We start from the raw sequence: 19,221 nt of genomic DNA, 5'->3' as shown, positions 1-19,221 counted from the left end.
GCAGAAAGAGCGAAGCAGGGGGTATAGCAATACCAGATCTTCAACTCTACTACAAAGCAATAGTAGCAAAAACGGCATGGTATTGGTACCAAAATAGACAGATGGATCAATGGTACAGAACAGAGGACATGGACACAAACCAAATAAATACAATTTGCTCATACTAGACAAAGGTGCCAAAAATATGCAATGGAGAAACGATAGCCTCTTCAACAAATGGTGCTGGGAAAACTGGAAATCCATATGCAACATAATGAAATTAAACCCCTATCTCACCCTGCACAAAACTCAACTCAAAATGGATCAAGGACCTTGGAATCAGACAGAGACCCTTCATCTTAAAGAGGAAAAGGTAGGTCCAAATCTTCAACATGTTGGCTTAGGATCAGACTTCCTTAACAGGACTCCCATTGCACAAGAAATAAAATCAAGAATCAACAACCGGGATAGATTCAAACTAAAAAGCTTTCTCTAAGCAAAGGAAACTATCAGTAATGTGAAGAGAGAGCCTACAGAGTGGGAGAAAATCTTTGCCACTCATACTTCAGATAGAGTACTAATTTCCAGAATATACAAAGAACTCAAAAAAACTCTACACCAAGAATACAGATAACCCAATCAACAAATGGGTAAGGAAATGAACAGACACTTCACAGAAGAAGATGTGCAAGCAATCAACAGATATATGAAAAAATGTTCAACATCTCTAGTAGTAAGAGAAATGCAAATCAAAACTACCCTCAGATTCCATCTCACCCCAATTAGAATGGCTATTATCAAGAACAGAAGCAACAATAGGTTGGCGAGGATGTGGGGAAAAAGGTACAGTCCTACATTGCTGGTGGGGTTGCAAATTAGTGCAGCCACTCTAGAAAGCAGTATGGAGATGCCTTAGAAAGCTTGGAATGGAACCACCATTTGACCCAGCTATCCCACTCCTTGGCCTATACCCAAAAGACTTAAAATCAGCATACTACAGAGATACAGCCACATCAATGTTCATAGCTGCTCAATTCACAATAGCCAGATTGTGGAACCAACCTGGATGTCCTTCAATTGATGAATGGATAAAGAAACTGTGGCATATATATACAATGGAATATTACTCAGCCATAAAGAATGACAAAATTATGGCATTTGCAGGCAAATGGATGAAATTGGAGAATATCATGCAAAGTGAGATAAGTCAATCTCAAAAAAACCAAGGACGAATGTTTTCTCTGGTAAGCAGATGATGACACATAATGGGGGGTGGGAGGGGTTAGGGTTAGGGTTTGGGAGGGGGGCAAGAATGGAGGAAGAAAGGACTGTATAGAGGGAAAAGAGGGGTGGGAGGGGTGGGGGGGAGGAAAAATAATGAATCAAACAACATTACCCTGTGTAAATTTATGATTACACAAATGGTATGCCTTTACTCCATGTATAAACAGAGAAACAACATATATCTCACTTTTTTACAATAAAAAAAAAGAAAAAAATATGATTGAGATAACATAAACCTTTGCATTCTCCTCAAGTGACAATGCTCTTACAGGATACCACTGAAAAAGAAAAGGAGTTGATGCCTTAAACTAATTCTGTGAACATATATTAGAATCACTAGAAAATGTATTGTGCTGGACACTATGTTGAGTGGTGGGTTGAGGCATGACAGACCCAGGGAAGGTCAAATGTAACTTGAAGGAACAAAAAAGATTGTTAGGTGTGAATCTAGAGATGACTGGGAAATGGGATGAATATCATTTTAATAGTATGATATGTATATTTATTAGTCCCTTTTAAATCATATTTTACTTTTTTCTGGATTTTTGGTTTGTAAAAGGAATCTGGACTTTTCACTGGCTAACTAATGTTGATACTGCTTTACATGAAGGAATTTATTTTCACAGAAGACACAGTTATCCTTTATGAAAAGAAAGGGAATAGAACTCCTATGTATATCTGGAGATTTGGCAGAGGTATTGAGATAGTGCAACAGTGTTACCATGGATAGAATTGTTTATTTCAATCTCTGCTTAAGGATATTTAGAATAAAAAATATAGTGATAGTAACAACTAACATTTTTTATACTTTTTTTTTTTTTTTTTTTAACCAATCCTTCTCAATAAGGACACTACTGTTCCTAGGAAAGTGCCAAAGTGTGGTCTGCAGTTACATACAGAAAGTGAGACTAAACAATTAGGGTTTTGTATGGTAATTTGACAGATAATTTTGTCTATTGACTCTGATAATAAATTGGAGGTTATAGTTTATATATCTTCGTTTTTATTTACTTTGCTGCCAGAAACTCATTTTCCTTTTATAAAATAAACTTTTTCATTTTATAAAAGTATAGATCTCACATAGACAAGGGTAAAAAAACTGGTTCTTTACACAGAGAGATACTACCTATGAGACGTTTTAGGAATTTGTGGCAATGCTTTAGGTTATTGTAATTTTGGGAAATATAAGGAATTTATTGGGCAAAGGCTAAGGACACCAGATAAACTAAAATACAACAGAAGAGAACTGTGTAACAACTATCCAACATTTGAAATTACTTTTGAATGTTCTGCTGGATTCAACAAACTACAAAATAATATAGAGATTTAATACAAAATAATACTGAAACATGATATGTTAAGCCAAAATCCAAGAAATTTTTCAGAAGTCTTGTTATGGAGAAGAAAACTGACATGGAACAGACACATTGTTCTTGAACTTATGAATAATTTACTTGATTTCTATTTAACATATTGTAATATTTTTGACTATATTGTAGCTTCAAAAGATAGAAGTACAGTTACTGAGAAACCATGGAAAGCATTTACAAATGCAAGTTGACTTTTAATTGTTTGAAAAACAAATGTTACTAAGTCGACAGAATGAATAAAATACATTGATCTCATTGAATCTAAAAAGATAAATACTTGGAATATATACACAGTGGAATATTATTCTACCATAAAGTAGAATAATTTTATGGCATTTGCAGAGAAATGGATAGAATTGGAGAATATCATGCTAACTGAAATAAACCAATCCCAAAAAACCAAAGGCCGAATGTTTTCCCTGATAAGTTGTTGATGATATATAATGGGAAAGTGCGAGTGGGCGAGAGAAGAATGGAGGAACTTTAGATTATGTGGAGGGAAATGAGAGGGAGGGGGTGTATGAAAAATGGTGGAATGAGACAGACATCATTACCCTACGTACATGTATGATTACACCAATGGTATGAATCTATATCATGCACAACTGTAGAAACGAAATGATGTACCCCATTTGTATACAGTGAATCAAAATGCAGTCTATAAAAAATAAAAATTAAAAAAATAAATAAAAAAGATAAATATTTGGAAATATTTTATAATATTGCTAGGGTTTATAACTTCTAACTACTCATAAGAAATATATGCTATAAAAATTACACACTAAGATAATTTTTGGATAGCCTGTTGTTTTTCAGTCTTACTTTCATATTGTCCTCAAAGATCTACCTTAAAATTCTTTATTACATCTTAGTGTTCCAGTTTATCATTAAGATATTATTCCCTTCCCTTTGAAAGTTATGGTCAAGTTATTTCAGGTACTGGAGATAATGTGTGCCCTTGTATGTTTGGAATTTTCAAAAAAGATTTATTTTCTGTGGTATTTTGTTAGTAGGTCATCCCATGTCATAGCACAGAAGATTATTTTCCCCGTGAGGAATTGTGTTACCAGTTCATTTGGGAGATTTTTACATTTCCTATTTTCTGTAGTTGGATAATCTGCAGCTTATTTTGGAAGCTGTCTCTCTTTCATTAATGCCACCATCTTTTCTCCTGATATATACAAATATTTAATCTGCTGTTACTTAATAGTGGGTTCTATTTTATATCTATTACTACTTCTATTAGTACATTTTCCTGTAGTTCTTATACATAATGACTTTATTAATTTTATTTCACATATATCCTTATTTATGATAGGGATAACTAGCATTTCTTTTATTGCTTATGTCTTCATTTATAGTTGTTCTAAAGCATATACATATGGAAATATATTTTATTATAAATACTTTTTTACTTTTATATTATAATTTTTGAAATAGTTTGTATTGTCATATATATTAAGTAGGGTACAGACTATAGTTCTGTAATAAGGAAACTCCAACTTGCAGTGAGTCATACAAGATAGAAGTTTATTTCTTTGCCATATATATGACCAAAGATAGGCTGTGAGTCCACATTGGGAGGAGGCCTTGCCCTATGAAACCATCCAGACTGGCAAGTTTCCTAGGGTGTGGTTTTATATGGTCGAAAGGTTGAATATACTGTCACATTCATGTTTACACTCTTAATCATGGAAAAAAGTAAACTGGAAGAGAAGCACAAACAATTAGCTGAGGAAAAAATCATGAACTTGATGTTGCACATGTCACTTTACTCACTTGCTGTTGGCCAAAATTCAGTAATGTATGGCCACACCCAATGGCAAGGGGAAAATGGAGAATACAGCTCCCAGTAGGGCCAGCTTACAGGGAAGTTCTGTTGCTAACAGGAAGAAGGAAAGCTTAGATACTGGGTTACACTTAGAGATCTATGAGTTTCATTTCAAGATAAGGAATGGAATATTTCAGAGTATTTGTTATTAAAAAGGGACCTTATAGGGTTAAAAAATACTATCATATACTGTTTCATTTACCCTCACAATACTAATGGGAAATAGATTTTATCAATTATTCTTAGAAACTGCCATAAGAGTATTTAAGGTGACTAATAGAGAAGTGTCAGAGCCAGAATAAGACCTAGTTCTGATGATTCAGTAACACAGCATGTTTTAACTGTTCTTCAGATTTCTAAATCACTATAGTTCCCTTCATTTGGAGTTTATTAAACTTACAAGTGGACCCAGTCCTAATTAAAAATTATTCTTAATCTGTATAGATTATAAAACATTCCAAACATGTTTTTCAATTCAGACCCCTGGAGGAAGGAAGAGCAGACATTATTATCATCTTCATAGGAAGAGGTCATTTACAGTGAAAGAAATTAAGGAATTTGCCCATAACTATACATTGTTCTTTAGATACTTTTATTTAACTATATTTGTTTGCCTTGGTTATGTAGCACATAACTATCTTAAACTAATATAGACCTGGTTTTAGCCTTCTGCATAACATACAACAGCAGATATACCAGTTTTTAGTCAACAAGTCCTATGTTGATGAACCATGGTGTTTTCAAACTGTTGTTATGGTATGTTTCCGCCGCAAGCAATGTTTAATATATATGCATGCAGGCACATGCATGTGTGTATTTTAAAATACTGGTGCTATTATTTCTGTAGAATAATTCCCAAAGAGGGTTGGCTAGATCAAACCCAGTCATCGTGTCATCCTGCCTTCTTTGACATATGAGAGGACCTTGAGGATTATGTTATGCCATGTATTGGCCTGTGTTAAGTTTTAGTAGCAGTTACAACAACTTACTTGAACCAAAACATAAGAGTGTTGCCATCAAGATACAATTACTAAGTGCCCACTAAGAAGGGTGCTTCTACAGCTAGCACAAAGCCTCTTACCATTCCCCTAGCTCTCCTCTTTTAAGTCTTCATCCATGTGTGATGAGGTCAATAATGTAGGTGCAACCTGCCTGACCACTTCTACCCCAATGGCAGTAGTCTGAAAGAAAATAATCTGAGTGAGTCAGACTAATTCCTCTGAGTTTCACTTGATTAAAGAAGAAGGGGTAGGCCTAGGTCACCTCCACGTCCCTCCCCACTCTATTTCATAAACTAAAAAGTAAGTAAGTACTTTAAGAGTGTCAAGGGACCTGTGCAGACCAAGGTTAATATCCACAATAAATATATGAGATAACTGGGCCTAGAAATAAAGAATAAACCATTAGTGTTGCAACAAGACAGGTAGGATTTTGGAAGATGTTTGAATATACACACACATTACATATATGTATGTATAGTCACTTTGTATAGTTTTAAAAGCTAATATACAAAGCAATTATAAGAGCATATAGTTTCTGTATTATAATAGTTGCTTAGTTAATAAATGCTAGTACTTCCTCTATGATTTCTACTCAGGAAAAATTAGGAAGTAAGGTTCTAAGAAAATTAAAAATCCTCAGATTTATAATAGTATCATAGTTCTATTAGGATTGGATAAGAGTGTGTTTTAAAGTAGATCCCATATATTAATCATGATATTTTTTCTAATATAATAACATTATAGAATGCTAGAATTTTAGAATCACTCAAAAACCAGAGTCTTGTCTTCCCATATTTTATTGGTACATTATAGTTTTGTATAATGGTGAGGTTTATTGTTATGCATTTGTATAGTCACATAGTATAGCAATATAATTTGGCCAATATCATTCCCTAGTATTTTCCCTCCTCTATCTCCCTGGTCTCTTTCCTGTACTGATCTCCATTCAGTTTTCATGAGATACCACCACCACCTTTCTTTCCCTTTTTCCTCTCTAGCTTCCACATATGAGATTGAAAATATATGACCCCTGACCTTATGTATTTGGCATATTTCTCTTAACATAATGTTCTCAAGTTCCATCTATTATGTAAGTGACATAATTTTTCTAAAAGTCACCATCTTAATTAAACCAATTTTAACTTAATGTATTTATGTACAGTCATTTCTATATGCATGTTTTCATAATTGTTGATTAAAATATTTTTAATGTGTTTATATTTTATATCACAAACTTTTTCATATTGTTTTGTGTTTTTTATTACTGTGTTAGTCAGATTTTTGTCACTGGAACAAAATACCTGAGAAAACAACTATGAGGAGGAAAAGTTTATTTGGGGCTCATGGTTTCAGAGGTTTCAGTTCATGGTCACTGACTCCATTGCTTTGGGCCCGAGGTGAAGCTGAATATGATGGTGGAGAGCATGGTAGAGCTATTGGCTCATGGCAGCCAGAATGCAGATAGAATGGGATGGGGAGAAATAGGGAGAATGGGTATGGGACAAGATATAGTCCCCAGTGACACTCCCCCAAGGACTTATTCCCTTCATCTAGGCTCCACCTCTTATATATTCCAGTACCTTCCATTATTTGTCCATTCAAATTATTAATTCATCAATGGGATTAATTCACAGATGGTTACAGCCTTCATGATTTAATCATTTCTTAAAAGCTCCACCTCTGAGCACTGCTTTATTAGGTACTAAGCCTTTAATACATGAGCTCTTGGGGGGACATTCTAGATCAAAATCAGAACAATTACTTTAAGATTAGCTCTTTTTTTCAATTAGAAAAGGAGCATTGTGTGAAAAAAGATACAGGTATGTTTTCTCCCAGCTGTAATTTCAGTCCTAAAAGAGAAACATTGCTAACAATATATACGCACATACATATGCATTTATAAACATGTGTCTTATGTACAAATACCTATTAGTAAAGAAAATATATATTGTTAACAGTATACAGTAAAATTTATAAACAGTTCATAACTTTGAATTGTGTGCCAGTCTAGAATGAAGTATTGTCCTGTCCCCCCAAAAATGTGAATTATTTCTTTGTTTAGCATATCTACACTATGTGTCTTACCCCCATTAGTCACTTGGTAGCTATTTGGGTTATCAAATAGATTTTTTTTTAAACATTTTTTTAGATGTTGATAGACCTTTATTTTTTATTCATTCATTTATATGTGGTTCTGAGAATCGAACCCAGTGCCTCACACATGCTAGGCAAGTGCTCTACCACTGAGCCACAACCCCAGTCCAGATAGATTTTTGAGATATTGCAATGCCTATGTTCAAGTAACCCTCATTGTACTTAATGGTCTCAAAGCACAAGATTAGTGATGCTGGCAAACATGCCAAAGAGAAGCTGAAAATGTTTCTTTTAAGTAAAAAAAGGAAAATTCTTAACTTTTCAATTGCGTGTGTGGTACTGGGATTGAACCCAGGGGTGTTCTACCACTGCCCTATTTCCCCAACCCTTTTTATTTTTGTTTTGAGACAGGGTCTAAGTTGCCCAGGCGGGGCTCAAACTTGCAGTCCTCTGCCTTGTCTCCTGAGTAACTGGGATTACTTGCATGGGCCACAGAACCTGGCTTCTCAGTTTTCTTTACTGTGCAGTTTGTTATCCTTCATTACTCCAATTGTTTAAAAATTATGTTGGTTATTCTTACCTGTTGACTTTTTCCACATGGATCTTAGAATTATTTGGTCATGTCCTAAGAAGAATCTGTTGAGAGATGATTTATATTGTAGATCTATGTGCTAATTTAGGGAGAAAATCCATTTTTATAATAGCCAAATGCATCCCTGTAGAAATATAACTTGTCTCCATATTCATTTTTCTTCAGTCTTTTTCAGTGAAAAGTTCTACATATTTCTAATTAGCTCTATAGCAGGTGATGGGAAAAAATCTTTTTCTTTTTTCTGGTTTACCTATATAACTTGTGTGAGTGTGTGTATCTTTTTTTCCTAACAGTTAATAATGACTTTGAATTATGCTATTTGAAAGAAAAAATTAATGACCGTTCTCTTAATTTATACATTTATGTATAAAGAATTTAGACTATTATGCTGGGTGTGTAATGGTATAAAAATAGAAAAGGGTTTGGGGTGTAGCTCAGTGGTAGAGTGCCCCTGGGTTGTCTTCAATATTGAAAAAAAAAAAAAAAAGAAAGAAAGAATTTAGACTATAACATTTTCTGACGAAAAATTATTTTCCCAAAGTTATTACAAAAATTCTCCACAGCAAGCAGAAAATTTTAATTAGTCTAGTTATTAGGATAAGTTACTTACATTTTATGACTAGATATTTGGATGTTTGTGTTAATTGCTAATAAACTCACTATTAACATGGAATTCATGTACTACAATTCACTCAATTTACTTAGCTTTATATGCATCTTTCCCCAAAGATAAATATTATAACATCCTCACTGCTGACTTATAGCCCTAGGCAGAGAGAAATCTCAGAAAAGAATAGCAAGCAGTGAACCCCTTGGGAAGAGTCACAGTCAAGCTTCAAAACTCATTTAGTTTCTTTTTGGAATCAACTCAGTGAGCATCATTCACTTTTCCATAGACCACTGTTTTCCAACCTTGAATCATTCAGATTTTCTGTTACCATTTTGTTATTTTCTGTAGTGTAGTGCCCCTGGTTCAATCCCTGGTTTAAAAAAAAAAAAAAAAATCACTTTCAGTTTTCAAAGAATAAAATTTTAACAACTAATTGACTTTTATTAGCAATTCATGAATCAGTCAGCATCCCATCTTGGCATGACAGAATAATCAGATCACCTTTCTTTTTTATCATTATTGTTAGAGCTTTGTGGTTATACATAGTTGTTGGGTTCATCCTGACAAACTCTTATATGCATGGAATTAGATTTCAGTTCATGATGCTCCATTTCCCTCCCTCCATTTCCTCCTCTTCTCCCTCCCCTCTCCCATTCTCCTTTCTCTACTTCCTTTTGCTTATCTATTAATTTGTATTTGATTGTTTTTATGTAATCTTTTCCTTTATTCCCCTTCCTTTATTTTAGTCTGCCTTCTTCATATGAAAGAAAACATTCAACCTTTGAATTTCTGAATTTGACTAATTTCACTTATGCTATTGAGAAATGATATTCTCCATTTCTATCCATTTACCAGCAAATATCATAATTTCATGCTTTTTAATGACTGAGTAGAACTCTGGTGTGTGTGTGTGTGTGTGTGTGTGTGTGTGTGTGTGTGTGAATTTCTTAGTTCATTCATCTATTGATGGGCATCTTGGTTGATTCCATAAGGTAGCTATTGTGAATTGTACTGCTATAAACAAAAGGCCAATAAATATATGAAAAAGTATTTAATGTCTCTAGCAATCAGGAAAATGCAAATAAAAAATACGCTAAGGTTTCATCTCACACCAGCCAGTCAAAATGTCAACAATCAAGAACATGAACAACAATAAATGCTGGCGAGGTTGTGGGGAGAAAGGAACACTTGTACAGTGTTGATGGAACTGCAGACTAGCATAAACACTTTGGAAACCAGTATGGAAATTCCTCAAAAGACTAGGGGTGGAACGAACACATGACCCTGCTATTCCATTCCTGGATATTTTCCCAAAAGATCTAAAATTGGCATACTACAGTGACACAGCCACATCAATGTTTATAGCAGCACAGATTAGCTTTCTTAAGAAAACCCTAGCAGGAACAAGCATAGTACAAATTGAACAGCATTAGATTATTTAAGGTTACTTTCCTTTTGTATGGGTTAAAGCAAAAGAAGCTTCATTATACCCACTCAGGTTAGCTGGACCTCATGATTGGTTGCTGTGAAACTTGTGTTTTTGGGGAAATTGGCCTTTTCTATGTTCAGTTTGATAATGTGACACCTAGCACATGTGATTCCTTTCTGGTTTGGTCTGTTCTGTTGGGGTCATGAACTCAGTCCACAACAATAGCCTCCCATAAATTTTATTTGACACATTTTATTGACTTTTTTTTTAATTAATTTTTATTGCGTTAAAATTTAAACACAGTGAAATGCGCAGATATTAAGTATACAGTTTTATGAACTTTTCTTAAATGGACCCATCCATGTAATTATCATCCTCAATCAAAACAGTATATTTTCCTCATTCCAGAAAGTTTCCTAATATAAATTTTAAAATGTAAGTGCATTTTTTATTGGTGCATTTTAGTTTACATAATGGTGGGATTTGTTAGATATTCATACATGCACAGAATATTATAATATAATTTGGCCAGTATCATTTCCCAGCACTCCCCCGTTGTAAATGCACTCTTTTGATGTACATTTTATTTTTTAAATATAGCACATAAATATGTTAATATAGAAAATTGTCTGTTGATCACTTAAAATCATTGGTGGAAACTTTAACATAGGATATTCCTTTTGTACTGATTTCAGTTATCCTGTTCTCAAAATCTGCAGCCAGTGTTAAAAAAGCCTTCCAAAGAGTGTTTTTTAAAAAGGTAAAAAGAGTGTTTTTTAAAAAGGTAATCTTTAGTGACTTCATAACTAAACTTGCTTGATCACATTGCAAGGTTTACCTCTTAATTTGAATAATATAGTCTACAGGAATTCTATAGAATAGGAATTTAGTATTAAAATATTAAAACTGGACAAAATAGATTGATCTCTGATTCCAAAGGATTTTATACACCACTTATGGGAACAAGCAAAGATTGCTTCCTTCAGAATACCTATTTTCTAGTATGGATGATTGTTTTTGCTCCTTAAGTTAAAAAAAAAAAAAAATGTCGTCTTTGAGACTTACATATTTGCTTAACCTTCGCAACTGACTGAAAAGGGCTATTTTTTTTCCATCTACAAGATTTCTGGGTGCCAATTGTTGTCCAGGTTGCAGTTCTGAAGGGTTGCTATGGAAGGTGAAAGTGGAGAGGGGTATTATTGGTATGATCCTAAACCAGAGTTTTGCCCCAGTGCAGTGATCTGTCTGAGAAAGTTCAGGGTATAGTTACACATATCTCATGCTGATAAACAGAAATTGATGTACTTGTTTTTAAATTTTTGTTTCGTTATACATAATGCCCACTTAAAGATTTCCTTAAGATTAATTCACTTGGGGGAATTTGAGTTTGCTAATAAAGTTGACCCTCTGTGGGTTTTGCATCTATAACTTCAACCAAACATAGATAGAATTCTTTTTTTAAATTGCATTATACTGAACATGTTATAGATTTTTCCCTTGTCATTATTCCTTTAAAAATAAAAATACAATATGGTAACTATTTCCATAGCATTTGCATTGTATTCAGTATTATAAGTAATCTAGAGATGATTTAAAGTACATGGAAGGTTGTATATAGGTTATATGCTAAATACTATGTCATAAGTCATATAATGAAAGCAGAGGTTATATACTGAATACTATACCATTTTATATAAGAGACTTGAGTATCTATGAATTCTGATATCCATGGGGGCAGGGTGACACTTTCCAGAACCAATTCTTCATAGATACTGAGGTATGACTGTATTTACAATCTGGTGCCATGAAGTCTAGAAATTTTAAAAATTTCCACTATAACTGTTCCTGTTTTCTGTTCTATATTTTAAATTTGAGTGAGAAGGCAATGAAGAGAATTCCACACAATGTGTTTCCTATTTTGTTATGAGTTAAAAATCTCTTCAACTTGAGTCTATTTTCACATGAAGTTTATCTTTATTTGGGACTAAAGGTTGTATTATGCAACTTTCGTCCATTTATTTTGTTGATTATATTCATCACAAGTGTAATCCTTCCTCTGTAATCCAAATACACGTGGAATTTTGTCTCCAACATCAGGCTTTACAGAAAAACCTATTTCTTCTAAAGTTTGCAGTATCTCTCATTTACTGTCACCTTCCTCCATTAAATCTAAAAGCAATATTACTATAATTAATATAACAAAATAGAAATTTGAATAATGAGTTTGTATTTTGTAGCTTATAACTGTTACACACTAAATATTTAATGATCTTTCTTTGCCCATAGTAGCAACTTCTGTTCAATATCAGTGAAAATTAATAGAATTAACTTATGTTAGAATTTATTGTTAAAATTTAAGAGTGTAAACATTTGGCTTCTTATATAAGTCTTCCAATTTTTCATTTATATTGAGTAACCCAACCCTTTCTTTGAAAATCTATGCATTATTGCCATTTTAATTCTTTAAAATTATACTTACTTTGAGGTGCTATTTATTTTTATTACATATTTAATACCTTTATTTCATTCCAAAAATAATTTTCTGTATTATGAAAATGCTGATGTTAGATACACATCTTAAATCTGTACTCCACAGCTTACGGGGGAACACAGTTACCCGGATCAAAGGGAACTATATCCTTCATGTCCTTCCATGAACCTATACAGCCTCTGGGGTTTTCAAAGAGTTGATATAAAATATTTGGTTAAGACAAAATTTTTAAAAGTATAATATTTTTCTTATTGTGCTATTGTGGAAGTAGATCTTAAGTATTATGCTGAGGTTTATAAACACTTAAATATTTGGCAATGATCTTTGGGTTGAAGAATCAAGTTGGTAGAGGGAAAAATTATGAAAAGAGAATAAAGTTCACAGCATTCATTCTTTTGTTCAAAAAAATGGTGAAATATTGATATTATGACCATTGAATGTTTTCTGTGCATCAGCTTTTAAAAATTTAATTGAAATACGTAGATTCCAAAAAATCTCCCCTGGAAATAGTATCTTCTCCAAATATTCCTCTATTATTAGAAGTTATCTAATGCCTTTAGAAAAAAAAATGTAAAGAAATAGGAGTTGTTATCAACTGATTCAGATTTTTAGAGACTCTCCAGTTACAGCTAATTTATGGACAACATTCAGTTGGGTAAGCAAATATGCCCTAAGTTCTGCTTTTCATGCAGTTCTTCCCTCCTTGGATATCCTTTTTGGATTAATAATTAGTATTCCTAAACTCTATAGCTATAAATAAAATCTGTTCTACTTTTTAAAAATTTTTTTCTGTATTTTATCCCTGATATAGTCAAACATTAAATATATGTTTTTTTTTTTTAAACCAAGACTTTAAAAACTAACAGTGAGTGGTTGGGGATGTAACTCAGTGGTACAGCAATTGCCTATCATGTATGAGGCCCTGAGTTCCATTCCCAGACTGTAAAAACAAAACATAATAGAACAAAACAAAACAAACAAATTAACAGTGAAGCACCAAATCATAGAGCTCCTTGAAGTTTCCTATTACTCTTATCCTCAGCCTCAATTGGAGGTGTTAATAGAAAACCTTTCACGCCTTTTGTTTAAGGTGGGCCTAGTGGCCAATTTCTATTTTTAGAGAAAATACTCTCCTGTGTCTCAGCTCACTGCTTGAATACACACTGTAGTGTTTTCTCTGGTAAGACAGTCAAAGCAGAGAAATCCATAGTGCTTTATTGTGAACTTACACATGGATGAAGAGAGTATGCAGAGGATAGCAAGACGTAAGTCGTGCTGCCAGGGACTGGGCTCTGATACTGTCCAAAGCTCACAGGACCACTGAACTTCATTTAAAATCAACTAGAAAAGAGTGTGTGGCAATTGATGATTAACCTTTATGTAAGAAACACTAGATTTGTGTTCTTTCTGTTGAGAAAACAGGGCCAGAAAATAATCATTTCAATTTTCCACCCTTTTAAAAGAAGTTTTGCAAGCATTCATTATCTTGACCTGAAGACTTAACTATATTATCTGTACTCTCCATATATTCAGATTAAGTAATTATAATGATTTATAATGCTGCATGAAACTAGTTTTTATCCTTTTTCCAAGCAGATTTCCCCAACATATTTTCCAAAGGGAAATAAGACTTTTCAAAATTTCTGTATGATTGCTTTTAACAAGAAGTTTGTGTACATTGTTCAGAGCATACAGATTCACTTTCAGCAGTTCAAAGTACATAGCTCTTTAGTGATTATTGACTGACAATTTTCAAAGTTACAAAACATTTTTGTCTTCTATGCACATAGAGTGCTAGAGATATATTTTAAACCTCAGATTTGACAAAGCTAACAAACTTGTTCCTTTTACTTAAAAATTTTAAAAATATTGTTTAGATGAGTAGTGACTTAAGGAAATGGGCAGTGTCAAGCCAGAATATATAAATTTTATGTAAACACAAATTATAAGAACTTTCTGTCATCTGGAATTAAAGGTAATTCTTTTTCAGTAAATAGCTTATTTTTTACATCCAGAAAGAGAAGAATGAATACTTACTTTGGTTTCTTTAAAATCAGTGACATTTATATAGTATAATTTTGTGTAGATGTTGGAAAAGACTAGGCCATTGCCTCATAAACTTTAGTTTTATGGTTTAGATATGTGTCCCCCAAAAGCTCATGTGTGAGACAGTACCAGAAAGTTTAGAGGTTAAATGATTGGTTTATGAAAGTTCTTACCTAATCAGTGCATTGATCCCCTAATATGAATTAGCTGAATGGTAACTATAGGTAGGTAGGGTGTGGCTGGGGGAAGTGGGTGGTTGGGGGGCACATCCTGGGTATATATTTTGGTTTTGGTGAGGAAAGACCTCTCTCTTCATCCTGGTGGCCATATCTTGAGCTGCTTTCCTTCACCACACTTATCCACTGTGATGTTCTGCCATACCCGGGACCCAGAGCAATGGAGCTGGCCATCTGTCCACAGAGACCTCTAACACCATGAACCCCAAAATAAACTTTTCCTCCCCTAAAATTATTCTTGTCAGGTCTTTAGGTCACAGGAATGAAAAAGCTGACTGAGACATTTAGTTTTCTTGAGAGTCAACTAAAGAGCTTATTTAAAGTCCATTCCTATGGTTCTTGTGGCTGTTCCTCTGAATAGAACTGTGCTAGATAAATAGGAAAATTACTGTACAGCCATGGGAAAAGAAATGGAAGGGATGGAGTGAAGATTACACTATCTTCTTACAGTAGGTAGAATAGTGTACCCCAAAGGATACATCCTTCTGGAATCCCAGAATGTGACCTCATTTGGAAGAAGAGTCTCTGTGAATGTAATTACTATGAGAATATTGAGATAATTGATCCAGGATTAGGTAGGCTCTATGAGTGGCCTTGTAAAAGATAATTTATTGCATAAAACTGTAAGATGATAAATTTCTGTTGCCTTACCAAATTTGTGGTAATTGGTTACAGCGACCTAAGAAAACTATATACTACTCAAAAGACCAATCACACTAAGATAAGTTCCCTAGGTTTATGCTGTAAACAAAAAGGATAGAATTTGGATCCCTGACCAGTAATAGACAATGATCGGACAACTAATTAATAAGCACAGTTGAAAACTTTCTGACATTTATTTGATTTAATCTTCCCCTAAATATTTTGAGGTAGTTATTTTTCAGCATAATTTAGCAGAGTACCTTAAAATGCAAAATGGTCATTTAGGTAGCAGATATTTATGTATTTATACCAGACTTTAGCTAGATTTTGAAGAAGCCAAGTAACCAAAAATGATATAGCTAGTAAGTGCCAGTTAGCATTCAAATTGGGATCCTTCCATCTAATGTGTGCTCATCTCAGTCACATCACACTTCATCAAAGGCTTGAAGCAGGAGGGCACAGAGCATTTTGGCAAATACTAACTAGTTTATTTTTGTTAGTATGAAATATTTAACAAAGTTTAGAAAAGGAATTTATTATCTCCAACACAAGTTTCCCTGATTTATGCTAACTGTTTAATGGTATTATTCTATTAATTCTATAAAGTCATTTTCATTTTGTTACGTTAATCATTTCCTCTTATAGTAACCCTTTTACTTCATACTCAAATATACAGATAATTTAAGCTGATACTTAACACAGCATGGTAATAATAGCTCTACATCATCTTCAGAGATGTAGATCAATGATTTTGCCAATATTTCTATATCCTTTTTTTACTGTGCGTGCACATGTGCGCACACACACACACACATACACACACACACACACAAACACACAGTACTGTGTCCTAGAAGAAACATTTGAATATTACTTTGAGGTAGAAGGTCACAGAAAGACCACTAGTCTTTAGCATCACAGGATGAATTCCCTAGTGTTTCATACTAACCTCCTTTGAATGACCTTTAATGTATTTTAAAGTGTTTAATAATGTTTCGAGGGTTATTAAATTCAACCTTCACTACTTATAGTTAAAGCTTTTAAGTATACATTATGAATGGCACTTCTAACTGCTAAGCATTTAGTATGTTTTAAAAAATTGTTCCTACCTTTGTGGTTGATTCAAAATCAGTAAAATCAGGATCAGTAAAACAGTGAATGGCCAGGTGAAGTGGCACACACCTGTAATCCCAGTTGGCTCTGGAGGCTGAGGCAGGAGGAAATCACAGTCAAAGCCAGCCTCAGCAAAAGTGAGGCACTAAGCAACTCAGTGAGACCCTGTCTCTAAGTAAAATACAAAATAGGGCTGGAGATGTGGTCAGTGATCAAGTGCCAAGTTCCCCTGAGTTCAATCCCTGGTAACCACCCACCCACACCAAAAAGCAAAACAAACAAACAAACAAACAAACAGTGAATGGACTAGACAAAATGGACTAAGAAACTGCTCATATTGACAGGTTTAAAGTGAATAGACAAGAAATAAAAGAGGCTAAAAATATTTTGAAAAGAGAATTGCTTTGAAGTTCTGGCTTAGAAGTTGAGTCTAAATTTCATAAAGTCATTAAATGTCTAAATCCAAAAGAATACTGCTGAAAAATGGGTAATAACACTGACACCTTTCTCCCCCTTGTAATGATGTCAATTCTTACCCCAGCATGTTATTTTTCTCGCAACATTTATCCATTAATTTAGTCCACAAACTATGTGCACCTGCAACTTGCAAAATATGGCATAGAAACAAGGGTATTATCCAGTGGTGAGACTCATATTAATCATGGAAATATGAGACAAACTTTTTTCCAAATGCTATAGATCATAACTGTTCTTCTGTAAAGGCTCATGGGGAAATATAACTTCTGTTCCTATCAGTTTGTTACAGATTTTAGTCAGCTGTCTTTTGGGATTTGATTTCCTATGTTATTGGATATACACAATAGTGAGATTCACTGTGGTGCATTCATGTATGAACATAGGAAAATTATGGTCTGGTTTTCCACTTTTCATTTAGAACATTGGTCTCAAGATTTACCCATTTGTCAGTAATGCATTATTATTATTCCTGAATAATGTTATGTTATATGGATATACAGTAGTCCCCCCCTTAACTGTAGGAAATACATTTCAATACTTCAAACTTCAGATAGTATAGAACCCTATGTATAACTATGCTTTTTCTTATATATGCACACCTGTGATAAAGTTTAATTTATAAATTAGGCACAGAAGAAAATTAAGAACAATAATTATAAGAAAAGTTACAACAATATAAGGTAGTAAAATTTATTTAAAATTTAAGAATTCTTATTTCTGTAATTTTACATTTTACATTTTTAATATTTCTCCATACTCTGCTCTTCCAAAAATTCTTTGTCTTTCTCCTATAGATTGATGATTTCTTGAATACCTTTCAGTATACTTATTCTCTCTTCCATATATCTAATAAGCTCTTTAAATCATTCGCTGAATTTTAAAAATCAATGATTTTTCTATTTGATTATTTTAGAATACTTCTATAGGTCATAAGTGAACTAGAGACCTGACCTTTGTTTTGACATGGTGATATGTAGTCTGATTGTTTAGGAATATGAACTAGAGTTTTTCTTCAGCTAAAATTCTTGAACTATTTGGATCCCATTATTATAGTGAGTAGATCCCATTCCATGTGAACTAACTCATTTCTTTTTTGCTGTTGTTTTATAGATACAAGTTTCCAAAACTAATATTGAAAAGAAAAAGCCCAAATTTAGGAAAAGGAAAAGGTATGCTGGTAGTATGATAAAATTTAAATGTGTATATATTGTTTTTAATTTTTATATGACATTTCCCATAATTCTTGATTCCATTTTATTAGGGAAACATTGTTTAATTTTTTCTAAAAGAATTAATAAGATTAGTAGAAATAAGGAGAAAGTTTCACAATTATGTAGTTTTGTAATCAGAACTTTTAAAGATTAATATTATTTGACCAACTAGATGAAATAGGATTCTAAGTTAAAAATAGGTAACACAAACCAGAAACAGGCCTTCATAATAAACTAATAAGCTAATGACAAATTTTAGCATTTATCATTGAATTGGCCATACCATTTATTGTTTAAAGAATATAATCAGTGCTGGGTTTGTTGAAAGAATTCTACTCAAAAATAAAAACTGACATGAGTAGTCTTTCTCTTCTTCTTTGTACCCTTTCAGAAGACAGCTAATTTATTAAAATGGACTTTCATTGCCTTATATCAGTAATACTTCATAGTAACACCATCAAGTAAATAGAAAGTGTAGCATAATGATCTCCATTCAAAAGATGAAGAATAGGGCTGGGGATATGGCTCAGTTGGTAGAGTGCTTGCCTCACAAGCACAAGGCCCTGGGTTCAATCCCCAGCACCACAAAAAAAAAAAAAAAAAAGATGAAGAATTTGAGGTGCAAAGAAGTGAAGTGACTTTCATAAAATCTTATGGTTAGAAAAAATGGATTCGAACAAAAGTTCTGACTCTAAGTCATCAACATAATATAGTGAAAAACCTTAAGTTTGCAGTAACAGAATTTAGTTCTGTCGAGTTCAGCTACTTACCTTTATTGTAAAACATCTCAGTTTCTTTATATAATGAGAGGAACA

The 19,221-nt window shown here is 33.3% G+C and overlaps 1 protein-coding gene across 2 annotated transcripts in view; it reads left to right on the top strand.

Annotated features, from left to right (window-relative positions):
- ZCWPW2 (zinc finger CW-type and PWWP domain containing 2) overlaps positions 1 to 19,221 on the top strand; it is a 119,482-nt gene that overhangs the window by 78,913 nt on the left and 21,348 nt on the right. For both annotated transcript variants that reach the window (XM_079114008.1, XM_079114007.1), the window contains one exon: positions 18,306 to 18,364. In XM_079114008.1, coding sequence (XP_078970134.1) covers positions 18,306 to 18,364 — 59 coding nt within the window. The remainder of the gene's footprint in view (positions 1 to 18,305; positions 18,365 to 19,221) is intronic.

The sequence above is a fragment of the Sciurus vulgaris genome, assembly GCF_902686455.1.
Source record: "Sciurus vulgaris genome assembly, chromosome: 16".
Lineage (NCBI taxonomy): Eukaryota > Metazoa > Chordata > Mammalia > Rodentia > Sciuridae > Sciurus > Sciurus vulgaris.
The sequence above is the reverse complement of the archived record's forward strand: the minus strand, read 5'-3'. Positions and strand labels throughout refer to the sequence as shown.